General features: G+C 42.6%; 1 protein-coding gene across 1 annotated transcript; it reads left to right on the forward strand.

The window, feature by feature from the left end:
* Window positions 1–229: 229 nt before the first annotated feature.
* LOC148033976 (heat shock 70 kDa protein, mitochondrial-like) lies at window positions 230–4755 on the forward strand. Its single transcript, XM_087681960.1, has 5 exons — window positions 230–634; window positions 1462–1535; window positions 1975–2053; window positions 2154–2720; window positions 3181–4755. Exons 1-5 carry the CDS (start codon window positions 542–544, stop codon window positions 4408–4410), a joined length of 2043 nt encoding a protein of 680 aa, XP_087538086.1. The 5' UTR covers window positions 230–541; the 3' UTR covers window positions 4411–4755.
* The last annotated feature ends 10432 nt before the right edge of the window (window positions 4756–15187 follow it).

A 15187-nucleotide genomic window follows, 5' to 3' on the forward strand; every position in this document is an offset into this window, starting at 1 on the left:
GTGTGTATGCACATGCAAAGAAATAATAGAGAAATTGAGAGAGAGAGAGAGAGAGAGAGAGAGAAATGGTAGCATAAAAAAGAGAAGAAAAATCCTAATATTTTTGCAACATCTCTCAACTTCAATGCTTTAAGAGGAAAAACTAAGGGAAGTGAACCGGACTACAACTTTGTACTTCAATGCTTTCCTTGCGCGTTTCCAAGAGCCGTAAAATTAAAGGTTAACAAATGTCAACGAAAGGTTGGAGGAACGCTAACGATCTTATGGCTCTTTGTATTCGACATCCATCATCCATCCGTCCATCCATCCCATCCATGGAGGTGGCTTCGCAAGATTTCTTTGGAAAGGTCCAGAAGGACTGTCACACACCGATATCTCGTTGTGCGGAGGGTTTAGGGTTTAACTGTTTCTGTTCCTCTGTCTCTCTCTACACCCTCTGTCAGAGCTCCTTACAAGACCCTCGCTTGCTTGCTGGAAGAAGAAGCCATAGCTGAAGAAGAGGTGCGCCTGGATTGTGCGCGTAAATCCAAGAGGCTGCACTATGGCGACGGCTGCTCTGCTGACGTCCCGATTGCTGCGTCGAAGTACTTCCTCCATTTTAGGTGCTCGTGTGGCTGCGTCTACCTGTGCCCCAGTAAGCTTCTATTTCTAAAAGCCATTTCTTTGATATCATCATCAAATCGCCAGAGATAAAGATCCATTTGCCAGTGTTAAGCTTATCTCCAGCGGAAATTGTTTCAAAGAACTGTCAAGAGGCGGTTGATTTCATCTGTAAAGTAAATTGTAGCAAGATTGTGTTGATCAACTTCCCATTCTTAACCTAATCTCTAAAGTAGATTTCATCACAGAACTGTCAAGAATCTGTTGAGTTGATCTCTATAGAGAATTCTATCAAGCGAATATAATTTTCAGCTTAGTCTTAAACTTAATTTCCAAAAGAAATTGTATCAAAGAACTGTCAAGAGGCTGTCGAGTTTGTAATTCTATCAAGATTAAAATGAAGTTGTATCAAAAGACGGCGGTCGCTGTCGAGTTTGTCTCTTATGGAAATTCTATCAAGATCAAAATGAAACTGTCTAAAAGAACTGTCAAGAGCCTGTCGAGTGTGTCTCTAAGGGAAATTCTATCAAGATTATCTTGATCAGCTCGCCAGCGACAGAGGCTGTTGGTCCTGTAAACTTCGCGATTATAATAGAATTTTGTATTTTACGTGAAAAAATGGCGGCAGACCTTAAAGTTTGGGCTCTCCGCCTGAAAGTGCATTCAACGAAGTCTCGATGGTATGTTTTTAAGCTCTAGTTGCTCGCTTTCTGTGTTAGAGCGAGTTCTTTTGTGTAGTTTTTATGCTTTGGCCCTGCAAATACCCAATTCGATAACTTTAAATTTAGTACTTGGGAATTTATGTTTAATCACCCTGGTTTTAAAGTTATGGAGCAAATCTGAGAAGGTCGTGTATGACAGGTGGAAGCAAAACCAGTGCAGAAATTTGCATCTTCTCTCAGTAGACGATGGTTTGATGGTGCACGTGCTTTCAGGTCAGTTAAGTGTCATTACGGTTGACACAACAATGCACTGAGTTTATTCATAAGTACTGTCATCTACGTGACTTTTGGAGAATTTCACACAAGCAGGCATGCATACACACACGTGTGAAGATAGATGTATACATATACATGTCTGTGCAGGTAGATACACGTGTGTGGTGCGTGTGTGCATGCATGTGTAGACAGGTATGTATGCATGTACACATCCATGCATGCATGTATTTCAGAGGGAGCATATTATTTGCATGTGCAAGTGTATACACGTGGTACACATGAGGGGCATGTTGCACCTCAACGAATGAGAGGGAGGGAGGGGGGCGCCCGCAAGCTTCAGGGCATGCTATGCTAGGGAGTTTGTAAGCAGCTGCAACTTTCTTTGATCATGGATGGCTTTTGATGGTATTTATCTTGTATTCAAATGCTAATGCAGTGCCAAAGGTGCTGGAGATGAAATAATTGGTATTGATCTTGGGACAACAAACTCATGTGTGGCAGTTATGGAAGGCAAAGTGAGCTTCAGACTGCACTACCTGTAACCTTAATACTGTTACCCAGTGAGCAGCATCTCTTTTAAGTTTTCGTCACATACTACTTCCGTTTGTTATGCAGACACCTCGGGTGATTGAAAATGCTGAAGGCTCCCGGACTACCCCATCTGTGGTTGCTTTTACTTCCAAAGGTGAAAGGCTTGTGGGTACGCCAGCCAAACGTCAAGCTATCACCAACCCTCAAAACACTCTTTTTGGAATAAAGAGGCTTATAGGAAGGAAGTTTGATGATCCACAGACACAGAAGGAAATGAAAATGGTGCCTTTCAAAATTGTGAGGGCACCCAATGGAGATGCATGGGTTGAGGCTGCTGGGCAGCAGTTTTCGCCAAGTCAGATCGGAGCATTTGTACTCATGAAGATGAAAGAAACCGCAGAGGCCTATCTTGGTAGGCCAATTTCTAAAGCTGTCATTACTGTGCCTGCTTACTTCAACGACTCTCAGCGCCAAGCCACAAAGGATGCAGGAAGAATAGCAGGACTTGAAGTCTCGCGTATTATAAATGAGCCTACTGCAGCATCCCTCTCATATGGAGCAGATAAGAAGGAAGGGCTAATTGCAGTCTTTGATCTTGGTGGGGGTACCTTTGATATTTCAATACTCGAGATCTCAGGTGGTGTCTTTGAGGTAAATTTTCGCCTTTGCAGCAGTAATGCAAAATGTGTGTTTCTCTGCATCTTGCTTGATAGCTGAATCTTGCTTGCAGTTTATACATGTACACCCTGGTCTGTTTAGAGATTCTGTTGTGAGATTGTTTATTGGCATTAATAGGATGAGTCAATAGTGTGTGGATAATCTTGCTTGGTAACCCTCTTCTAGGTTATCTCAAATATAATATAATTTATGCAGGTTCTATTTATTAGATTCATGTTATAAATTGGGATTGTTTTAAGAGCACAATGATTGTGTTGTCTGGCTGGTACTGACTGAATATGAGTTTCAGCACCTTGTGAATGGCTCAAAATTTGGTTACGAGTGTGGGGAGTTTAGTTTTAAATCTATAGAAAATGGTGTACAATGTTCTGTCATGGATTATACACGATGCTGTTTGTTAGTTGTGGCATTGATTACTCTTTAATTATTGCAGGTAAAGGCCACCAACGGAGACACATTTTTAGGAGGGGAAGACTTTGACAATGCGCTACTTCACTATTTAGTTCAGGAGTTTAAAAGGGATCAGGGTATAGATCTGACATCAGACAGAATGGCACTGCAAAGGCTCCGTGAAGCAGCTGAAAAGGCGAAGTGTGAGCTTTCCTCCTCAACACAGACGGATATAAATCTTCCCTTCATTACTGCAGATGCTTCTGGTGCAAAACATTTGAACATAACATTGACCCGCTCTAAGTTTGAGTCTCTTGTAAGTGACCTTGTAGACAGAACAAAGCAACCATGTAAAGATTGCTTGAAGGATGCTGGTATATCGGCAAGGGATGTTAAAGAAGTACTCCTTGTAGGAGGGATGACTAGGATGCCTAAAGTCCAGGAGACTGTTGCACAGATTTTTGGTAAGGAACCAAGTAAGGGTGTGAATCCTGATGAATGTGTTGCTATGGGTGCTGCCATCCAGGGTGGGGTACTGCGTGGGGACGTGAAGGATTTACTGCTGCTTGATGTAACTCCTTTGTCATTAGGTATTGAGACTCTTGGAGGGGTGTTCACTAGGCTAATCTCCAGGAACACAACCATCCCAACTAAGAAATCTCAAGTCTTCTCTACAGCCGCAGACAGTCAGACTCAAGTTGGTATTAAAGTGCTGCAAGGGGAGCGAGAGATGGCTGCAGACAACAAACTACTTGGTCAGTTTGAACTTGTTGGTATCCCCCCTGCCCCACGTGGAGTGCCACAAATTGAGGTTACCTTTGATATTGATGCCAATGGTATTGTCAATGTGTCTGCTAAAGACAAAGCAACCGGGAAGGAGCAGGCAATCACTATCCAGTCATCTGGAGGTTTGACAGAGGCAGATATAGAGAAGATGGTCAAGGATGCAGAATTGTATGCGCAGAAAGACAAGGAAAGGAAGCAGCTTATTGATGCTAGAAATGAGGCTGACAGTGTGATCTACTCTACTGAGAAGAGCTTAAATGAGTATAAGGACAAGGTGCCTTCTGCAGTAGTTGAGTCTATTCAGACAGAAATTAAGGAATTGAGATCAGCTTTGGAGTCCGAGAATATTGATAGAATCAAAGAGAAGACCTCAGCTGTCCAAGTAGCAGCCATGAAGATTGGGGAGGCTATGCAAAAACAGTCTGGTGGTTCTTCTGGCAGTGGTGATCAAGCTACAGAGGCAGAGTATGAAGAAGCAAAGAAATAGGATGACAGAGAGTATACATGTGGAAATGGAATTTGGGCAGGTCATTAACACGTTAACTTGGCTGGCTGCAGCTCGGTCCAGTCCCATCAGCCAAAAACATTATGCGTTATGCTGCTATATTGTAAATTGTTAGGTCTGTAAATTCTAGCTCTAGTTGGGTGGTGATGTCTTTGAACTTTCAACTTTTCCTGAAGGTTCAAGTTCAGGCCACAATTGTTGATGCACAATGAGCCAAGAGGACAGAATAGATGCGGGCAACCAACACACAAACTTAAGACATTAACTTGGCTGGCTGCAGCTCATCCAATCCTACTAGCCAAAAGCAATATACTGCTATATTGTAAATTGTTAAAGAGGTTGCTACATTGTAAATGGTTAGGTTTGTAAATTCTACTTCGAGTCGGTGTATGGAGCTTTTAATGTTCAACTTGGTCAATGAAGTTTCAATTTCATGTTACCATTGTTGATGCCCAATGAGGTAGAGGACAACTTCGATCAGTCATTAGGTTCAGAAGCACATACTTTGATTTTTGTGACTTAAAATGCACCTGTTTTTGTTGTTGTTTATCTTGCTCTTCAACTAAATGATCTTCTTAAATGGCCTTTCCTGTGATGACTTGTGGAAGGCTAAAGCTACTTCTGAAGATCATGGAAATGATCAGAACTAGTGGCCATTGATTGTATATTTAGAATGTGCTGTACGGACTGCCATGAGACGACGAGATTTTTATCAGGCTGTTGAGGAAGACACGTTGTGTTGTTACTTCTGGCTTGGAAGAAATTTTGTATCAAAGAAAGTTTTGGAGAGTGCTAAGATCAGCATACCCCAGATAGAAACCCCTAATAAAACTTCAGCATAGCCTGTCCTGAGTTTGGATCAGATGATTCTTATATGATTGTTGATTCCAGTCCACCATTCTCCATTTTGGTGTCACGTCTCTATAAAATTAAAATGTCAGAAGCTGCGATGCCTCTATAAACTCCAGTGTCAGGATGTTAGAAATGTAAGGCTAGGGTTTTGCAAGATGAAAACAGAACTAGTATTGAGAACTATTCCTTGAATTCAATGTTTTTAGCAGCAATTTGTCTGTTGACAAGGTCACTCGGAACATCTCCAGTAGCTTGCTGAAGTCACAAGATCATTTTCTGATTATTTCATTTTATGATGATACCTTGTTCGTACTAAGTCAAGTCTCATGTCTCTCTCACACACACACAGGAGGCTCCAAAATTCCTCACCCAGTCGGTCTCATGAAGGTTCTCTCTTAGGAGGCTCAAAATTCCCTTGCCCAACCTATTCCACAAGGTTTTCTAGAAAGGCCCAGCCTAGCAATTATGTGATTCTTAGTTTTAGACAAATTGCCCCCATTGTCCATGGGGCGAAGCAACAGCAGCAATTCACAACCCAAGGATAACAGCTCATGCTTGACCCGTATTGATCCTTAAAAGGCATCCAATGTCAAGCTTCTCATTTTCATCGTGTGGTGATTTCCAACTGCATGCCACCTTTCATTTGACCTAAAGCTCTAGAAACCATTTTCAAATAGATACTTTTTGGCCCAACAAGGCTTTTGAAGTAGTTACTTTCTGGCCCAAGGAAATCTCCAACAAAGATTTCGGTGTCATCCCAAGTAGAATTACACTTATCATTTTTGCAACTTGGACAAGGTTTACATATGATGCTGACATATGCATGAGCAAATCCTTTTGTACATAACCTTTCCTTGAAACTACCTATTGTGCCATCCACATTTAGCTTGATCTTGTAACCTATTTGCTTGCAATGGCCTTTTGCCCTTCGAGCAAGTCTTACTAATAATTCCCATGTGTTGGGCATGTGTTCTATTATCCATAGTTGAATTCTAATTATCTTATGTGTATGCTTTCTTGTAAGTCTAAGATTCTCTATTTGTGCTAATACTTGTCATGGAGGACACATTGTAAAATTGGAGGTGTAAGTGAGCCTATTGAGGGTTGGTCAAGTCAAGATTTTTTGTGTCATTGTTGGACAAATGCTCCAACTCGTAAGTAGATGAAGATATATTGCAAACTCTTAAAGGTGGTTTTGGTGGTGGTAATTTGCTCAATTGCTTCTTGAATATAAGAATTTGGTGTAGCTATATACCATTTGGATTATTGCCAATTCAATTTGAGACAATCTCAAGAAAATGTGGAAAACTTGTATTTCCATTAGTTTTAAAATGCTAGATTCACTTTTTTTAATGGTTGTCATTGCCAGGAGTTGACATTAAATGATCCTTGATATCTTATCATACACGAAAATATGAGACATTCAAGATCACTTTACTGACATCCTCCTTTTTTAATGCTTGTTTTGTAAAATGTTCTCACCCCATGTCTATTGCTTGCAATTGGTGGACAACTCTATGCTTTGGTATTCCCTCATGTTTTTCCCTTATTTTGACTGAATTTTGGGGGTTAATTTGCAATCATTTATAGCATCCCATTGTCTTGGATTTTACATTGCTATACTATCATTCTGGTTTTGGCTCTTTAAATGATAGTGCTATTTTCAATATTGAAAAGCTTGATGGCACAATTTCACATATTGCAAGACACGAATATGGCAAAAAATGGTTTAAAAGAAGTAGGTTAGGCCTTTGAAAACCAAGAGTGTAAAGCACGAAGGCATTGATCAAGATACTTGGGATGAGTTGGATGAGCTATGTAAATCGGCTCTTATATTGTCATTGTCTAAATAGGTTTATTTCAATGTTGTGGCATGTGAGGATAATGGTTGTTAGTTATGGGAAAAGATATGCAATCTTTATAATAAGCAAAGTCGTGCTTCATAGATGTATTGGTTGAAACAGCTCATGGACCTTCTCATGAATGAAGGGACTAGTGTGTCCATGCATCTGAATGAGTCTCGCTCTATTTTCAACCAATTGGCTTTGCAAGGCATTGAGTTCAAGGACAATCTTCCTCCCTTGTTCTTGGTTGTGACATTTCCTGAGTCATGGGAGACTTTCTATATTGCCATGTGTGCTAATATACCTAAGGATGGTTTGAAACTCTAGGGTGTTGAGACTACCTTATTCTTAGAGAAGATAAATAGAAAGAATATGGACGCAACATGTATTTCGCATGCATTGATTGTTAGGGGCAAACATGATGGTAAGAGCAATAATGACCGCCGTGTTAGACATTTGTAAAGATTTCAATCTCGCACGTAGTCTTACAATAACTTATGTGGTTATAAGGCCCCTCTTATATGTCATTATTATGGGAAGTAGGGTAGGTCACAGAGTGCCAGAAGATGTGTGATGATAAGCTCAAGGAGAAAGGTAGGGGCAAAGTGCATGATAAGTTTGATAATCACAGCATTATTCCTAGTAAGTGGAGTGTGAAAATTGGGAAGATAAATGCCTTGAAATCTACGTCTAATGATGATTACATCTTGGAATCTTCTTCTCTTAATGCTAGTTAGTCATCCACTTTTTCTCAATGCTGGTTGCTTGATTCGAGGGCTTCTTTCCATGCTATCCCACATAGGGATTGGTTTCATTCCTATCGCAGAGCATAACAAGTTCCGTTAGACTAGGAAATGACTTGGTATTAGATATTATTGGCATTGGTGATATTACACTATAGTTTGGTTTAGGCAACACTTTTTTTTTGTATGATATATGCCATGTTCTAGCTTTGACCAAAAGCCCATTCTTTGCTCAACAGTTGGATGATGTAGGATATCATGTATCCTTTGGTGATTCTGCATAGAAGATGACCCGTGAAAATCTTATCTTTACTCGAGATGCCAAGGCTGGCAGCATCTATCCCTTGCTTGTATATGGGTCTGTGGACCATGTTTTGGCTATGGCTATCATACCACATGTATCTTTATGGCATTGTCACATTGGTTACATATCCTTAAAGGAATGAAAATGATTTCTTGTTTGCAATATCTTCAATCCCTTGACTACAAATATTTTGATTCTTGTGATCATTGTCTTTATGGCAGGTATACACGCAGATCTAATAAGAATTCTGGCATTACGTGCATGGATGAGCCTCTAGCTCTTATTCATTTTGATATATGTGGTCACATGCCCTGCCAATCCCTAGGTGGCGCAAAGTATTTTGTGACTTTCATTGATTATTATTTGGATAAGGTTTGGGTATATCTCATAAAGTAGAAATTGGATGTATTTGCTACCTTTCAGCGTTGGCTTGCTCTGGTTAGAACCAATCTAGGTATACGCTAAAATACTTAAGGTCAAATAATGGGGGTGAATATGTCTCTAAAGCATATGATCAGTTTTGTGATGAGAGGGGTATTGAGCATTAGTTGACCACCCCTTACATTCCATCCCAAAATGGTGTTATAGAGCGCATGAATTGGACGATTCAAAAGAGAGTCCATAGTATGCTTAGCTAAGGAGACTTATAGCATCATTTTGTGCTAAGGTAGTTACTATTATCATACACTTGATAAACAGATCCCCATGCAACACTACTATTGGTGATCGTGTTGTAGAGGAGGTATGGGAAAACCCCTATCATATGCTCATTTGCGTGTCTTTGGATGTAAGGCTTTTTGCTATGTTTTGAAAGACAAATGCAATAAGATATATCCTAAATCAATGAAATGCATATTTCTTGGTTAGGGAGATGTAAGTGAAATGGACTATCACTTATGGGATCTATAACCTAGGAAGGCCATCTATAGCCATGATGTTGTTTTCCATGAGGAGAAGATGCATAAGGATCCTGAGCAAGTAGTTGAGGTACATAGAGTGATATTTTAGGAGGAGCCTCCTATTATCATACAGCTAGCTAGACAGCTTGCAAGTGATGTTTTAATGGCCCATGCTCATTATAATGGACAAGATGTACAAGCCCCACATCTTGTTTTGAGACAATCTACTAGAGATGGACGTTACCTGATCAATTTGAGCTCTCCATGGACTATATTATTGTGATAGATTCTATTGAGTCCCTTACTTATGGAAGTCCATGTACAAAGGTAACAATCACTCTTGCGAGAGGGCCATGTAGTCAATGTATGACTCATTTGCAGAAAAACCATACATGGGATTCGGTTCCTTTGCCTAGTCCAAAACATGCATTGCCATGCAAGCGGATGTACAAGTTGAAGAGCATCCCTAGATGCCCCAAGCCAATATATAAGGCCAGATTGGTGGCTAAGATTTTTATGCAAGAGCATGGTGTTAACTTTGATGACATATTTTCTCATGTAGTCAAGATTACTACTCTACACTTGGTGTTGGCCTTGGTTGCTCAGTATCAAATGGATGTTAAGATAGCTTTCTAACATGGGGACTTGTATGATGAGCATTTGCTATGGTGGTCATAGTATACTAACTCTAACTATGAAAGTAGGACATGCAAATAGTAGAAAGTCCACCTCTCATTGTGTCTTCACTTTTGCTAGAGGTGTTGTCCCTTGGATGTCTAGGGTCCAGAAATGCATGACCTTATGTCCTATTGAGGCAAACTATGTTGCAGCACTGAGGCTCACAAGGAGACCCTATGATTATGCCATCTAGTAATAGACCTTGGTATTTTTGTTACTCCTACACTACATTTAGACTCTATGAGTGCTATTCATTGGCCAAGAATCCAATTTTCTATGCAAAGGCCAAAAGCACATTAAGGTGTACTATTGCTTCATCACGGATGTTAACCGTTAAACGAACAAGGTGGAAAATATCGAAAAGCTAAAGTAGAAGACAAAGGCCAAGGCAAAGTGAAACGGAAGATGAAGGCGTGCCAAGAAAAATCTAGAAACACAAGAAGCGCAGAAAAGTCCTAAATAAGGGAAAAAGGCACACAATGAAAACCACAAGTCAATACTTTTGTAAAAGAGCGCAAGCGCATCATGATTTAATTGAAGGAGCGCCGTTCAATTTGTAAATGTAGATGGACATTGGAAAGGAAGCTAGGAAGATAAAAGGACAATGGGAAAAAGGGCCTAGGCCATGGCTGGCCATGTAAAAAAGGGGATAAGGGGATGACCGCCCAAAAGGGATTTAGGGTTTTGTATATAAAGTTGAAAAGTGAATAAGAAGCTCATTCTTGTGTGTGGCCAAAAGTGGCTCTCTTCTTCTTCTTCTTCTTCTTCTTCTTCTTCTTCTTCTCCTTGCCTGCTTGAGCTTTTGCTTGAGAGAGGGAGTGTGAGAGTGTGAGGGAGAGAGTGTGTGAGGGGGAGGGACCGGGGAGGAGAAGCTCTCCATCTTCTCCTCTCTTCTCCTCTCCTCTTCTCTTCTCTTCTCCTCTCTTCTTCTCTCCTCTTCTCTTCTCTTGTCTTGCTAGTGGCTATGGAGCTTGGAGCGTGGAGCTTGAGGAGGAAGCTTGCACTTGGATCGTGGAGCTACCGGAGTGCGCGGGAGAGGAGGTAACTTGATCAGCATGGAGGTAAGCTCACTACACCCGTAGATATGGATGGCGTGTCGACTATGTGAGAGATAGCCATTAGTGCTCGGCTTGGAATGCTTGAAACAATAAGCGGTCCGTGGGTCTTGGCGGTTGAGCGAAAGCTCCCACATTTTGGTTCCGTTGTCAAGACCAACGGATTCAAGCCTTAAGCACTTGCACGCTTCGAATCGAGCATCGAAGTAAGGGTTTTCCCCGAGCCGGTGCTTGAGATAAATAGGTAGGAAGAGAGGGAGTTTGAAGAGTTATTCGATCTCCTTAGCAAGTAGGCTTTTGGTTTTTTGGATTTGGAAAAGCATGTTGTAGTGCAGGTGATTGCTTTGTGATTTGTATGCATTAGGATAGGAAAAAACAAAGAAAAAGAAGAAAAACAAGCATTAGGGTTTCTACTGTCATAACATGGCATGAGGGTTTGATTTGTTTGGCGATTCGTATTTTGGAGTTTATTGGCTATTCCAGGTATATACAACTCTTCCCCTCCATCCATAGCTTTGATCTGGAGGTGTGTATGATAGGCCGTGACCTGAATCGTGTGATTCGAGCGATTTATCATTGCGCCGGCCAAAGTCGCAACGCATTCGGCAAGTTCGAGTGACGACGATTCTGGGCCGAGTCCCAAAATCGGCCCTCAGACCACTCGGCCATTCGGCCCTTGGACCTCTCGGCCTCGGCCCACTACTGATCGGACCACTTGACTCGGACCACTCAACTCGGACGCGTCGCAATTCAGCCCTTGGCCCACTACCACTCAGCCCTCGAACAGCCACACTCGGACTAGCCGAATCAGGCACTCGGCCCCTGCAATTCGGACCTGTTGGGCCGAATTTGGATTTTTTCAAATTTTAACCTGTAGACCTTGAAACTGACCGAGAGACCATATAGAGTCGAAACCATAGCATAGATCGATCACTGGGCTGAAACTTAGAGCAAGTAGTTCAAAATTTGGCTATAAACAGTCCTCCAAATTGCACCCCCTCTGCACCTCCCCCGAGTAGGTTGGAGAGAAAACGCGCGCCATGACAGGTCCTCCAAAATAGACCCTAGTGTAGTAATGGCTCTACATGAGCATGGATTCTCACTTGCAAAAGAGCAACCAAAAGCCAGTACCCAAACAGAGACAAACAGAGACCCTAGAACCTCAATGGGCCAATCTAGCCAACAAGGGCAAAAAGGCCACACTACAAAAACGCATACATGTTGCATTCGGACTGCATCTTGTCAAAGCAGAAAGCAACAACATCAAGCTACAACAGCGAGAATGACTAGATATGACAGTCCTGACAATAGATGCTCCTTGAATAGCATTGCACTAACGATCCAAGACATTAGTGGAGAATCCACATCTGGTCGTGCACTTGGGGACTCAAGGGCATTTGTTAGAAGGCTTAAATTTACAAGCCAAGACCCGAAAGACGAAGACATAGTACCACCTGCTTATCTTAGGGTCAAACTCACCGCGAAAAGAGAGCATACTATCGATGCTCTGATTGATGAAGGAGCAAATTTTAATATCTTGACCTATGAATCATGGACCCTACTAGGCCAATCAGAGCTCACACCGACTAATGCAACTCTTAGCGCTTACGGGGGGCACCCACAAGCACTCATAGGGAAGTGCAAAATCCTTGCGGCAATTGGAACTGAAAGCTTGCCTATCCTATTTCATGTTCCTCTAAATAGTGCTAATTACGGGAAGGAAACCCTCCTAGGAAGACCCTTCAAAAGGGTGACCAAGTGTGAGGCCGACTACGTAGCACAGAGGATACACCTGACACTACCGGGTGTGAGGATAATCACAAGCTTTAGCAAGGGTGACCTCATCAAACCTCGAGGGAAAGGCAAGGAAGGTGCTGACATAATAGTCAAGCCTACTAACGAGAGCAAGGATTTGTTGGAAGAGTTGAGACAAGCATAGGTCGAACAACAAGAACCAATGAGTGAGGTCATGCCTGAAACAAGAAGGTCAAGAGACAATGCCAAGGACGGGCTTTGGACTTACAAACCCAAAAGAATCCCAAGCCTTATAGACGAAGGCATCGATGGAGGGTCAACACAACGCCACGATGGATATCCAAAGCATTGCTACGTACTCAAGGGTATTACGCAAGTAACTGATGGATTTGGGTGCCAAAACCCCCTGCTAAACCTCCTTTGTTGACTAAAGGCTAGATCGTATCAAGAGCAAAGAAGCGTAGGAGGAGAGCTAAATGAAAAACCAAGTCTCGAGTCAAAAGCATTGGAGTGACCAAGCCCCTCACGGTCGAAATCAAGAAACCAAACGGGACTAATCGGAGGGTAGATCCTCAGCCTAGCGTGCTTGACAAGCAGATATTAGATGTGATCGTTGAGGATACGCAAAGGCCACTAGTGCTCAAGGAGCTTTTGACTTCCCAAGAGGATAATGAGCACCAAAGGCACAATGCTGCTCATAAGAGGGCTGATTTCTCAACAAAGCAGATGGCACAATCATCTAACAACCTCGAGCAAATTGTTCAGCCAATGCCAAGTCCACCTAAGAGTCCCAGATCTCCTACACCCTCTTTTCCCAAATGGACACAGGAAGCACAACAGAAATCATCAAGGGCGGCTGCTCAATCCCAATCTCTATCCCTATCTAAGCTTCCAAATGTCCAAGAGGTGGAACATGACACCATCGTAGCTCTCGGCCGCCCAAGGATATGCATGTGCAATCTAACGTGACTACATCGACTCATGCTCGATCTACATAGGTGAATGCTCAAAGGGCAACAAAAGACTCAACCACTTCCGATAGCCCTAGGGACTTGACATCGCAATCCACTAAGATTAGCTAGCCCACTGGACTAGCCGCTACCACTCCCAATCAGGGATCACAGTAGTCACAGCCCTTGGCCGTAACAATGCCCCTTGTGGAACGTGTCCTTAGTAGTTTACCTGTGGAGGAGATGTCGCAACCAACTTCCTTGACAACTCCAACACTTCCAAAGCACCTAAAGCCTAGGCTGGAGGAGTTAAACAGAAGGGAATTGGCTAAAGAGCTAGACTCTCCAAAAAGGGAGGCAGTTGTACCCTCACAACCTAGCGAGGCTATTCAGCAGGCCATGGCTATGTCCCATGAGGACACACTAGAGAAAGAGAATGCTGAGGCCCAACCAAGCACATCAACGGTTGACCTAGTCCAGGGTCCTGAGTCATTGAGAGATGCACCTTCACTAACCAAGAAAAAGAGGAGAAAACAACGAAAACAACAGCAGTTACATGTGATTGTGGACCCCAAGAACATTGAGACCAAGAGTGTTGGAGAGCTTAGGAATAAAGCATCGAGTCCATCCACCAATGAACCCTTTGATGTCTCTCTTAATAGCGGTGAAACCTCAGACACATCCATGTGCTCTGAAAAATCAAAGCAGCCGTTACCATCAATGGTTGCTTGCAACACTCAATCCACCGACAACAAAACTCGCATTGACCAATCAAGAGTGGATACAACGCAGTCACAACAGGGTGACAAATTTATACTAGTCACATCCAAGGAGAACCATCACGCAATAACAAAGCCTCAGGAGAAACATGGAAACCCCAAGAGCATAAGCAATCCTAGCGTTAACCAATCTTGCTCATCTAGGCCTGAGCCCCCAGCTATGCTAAAGCCTAGGCAAACTCCTAGAACCTTGCATGAGATAGCAACCGAGCAAGCCCTCGTTGAACATAGAAGTGTCGCTGAATGCTTAATTGAGTTGGATGCTAAGCTCAAAGTGTTCGCACGTGTCTATGTCCTGGCAGACATGGGCACATTCTCTAAAGAACAGCTTGAAGAATACTTGCCATTTCCCCTATCCTGGGAAAAGCAAGAACATCTTGACGAGCACTATGACAGGCTCCTGCATGAACGCATGCGACTCACCTCTGACAAGGAAGCCGATGAACTACGCTTAACTGTAACATTCAATGATGTGCTCTACCAACCAAATCTCTTATAGATAGAGCAACTAAAGCGACAATCAGAGGGTCGAAGTCAATTTGAAAAAAATTGGTTTGAAAACCGCATTGCAATGGCCGAACTAGGAGCCCAGATTATGACAGTCTCAGAGGAGCGATTGGCCAAATGGCGGTCTCAAAGAGACCTAACCTATGTGGCACCAACTTCCTTTCGAGTGTTGACTGGTATTCGGGGTACGCACTTAGCTGAAACTAGCCAAGAGAACTCTATGTCTGATAAGGTTCTCACTGAGGAGGAGTTACATGTTTTCTGGTCTATCCTTCCGAGGATGAGCCCTGCCCCACTCCATGACAACCAGTCCACGCAACTTAGCATAAGCCAAGATCTGCTAATGGCTGGAGGCAAAACGAACATCATCATGGGGGCCACCCCTCTATAACA

Source organism: Lygodium microphyllum, chromosome 7 (assembly GCF_053477565.2).
Source record: "Lygodium microphyllum isolate KBCC chromosome 7, Lygodium_microphyllum_v1.1.10, whole genome shotgun sequence".
In the NCBI taxonomy this organism is placed as follows: domain Eukaryota; kingdom Viridiplantae; phylum Streptophyta; class Polypodiopsida; order Schizaeales; family Lygodiaceae; genus Lygodium; species Lygodium microphyllum.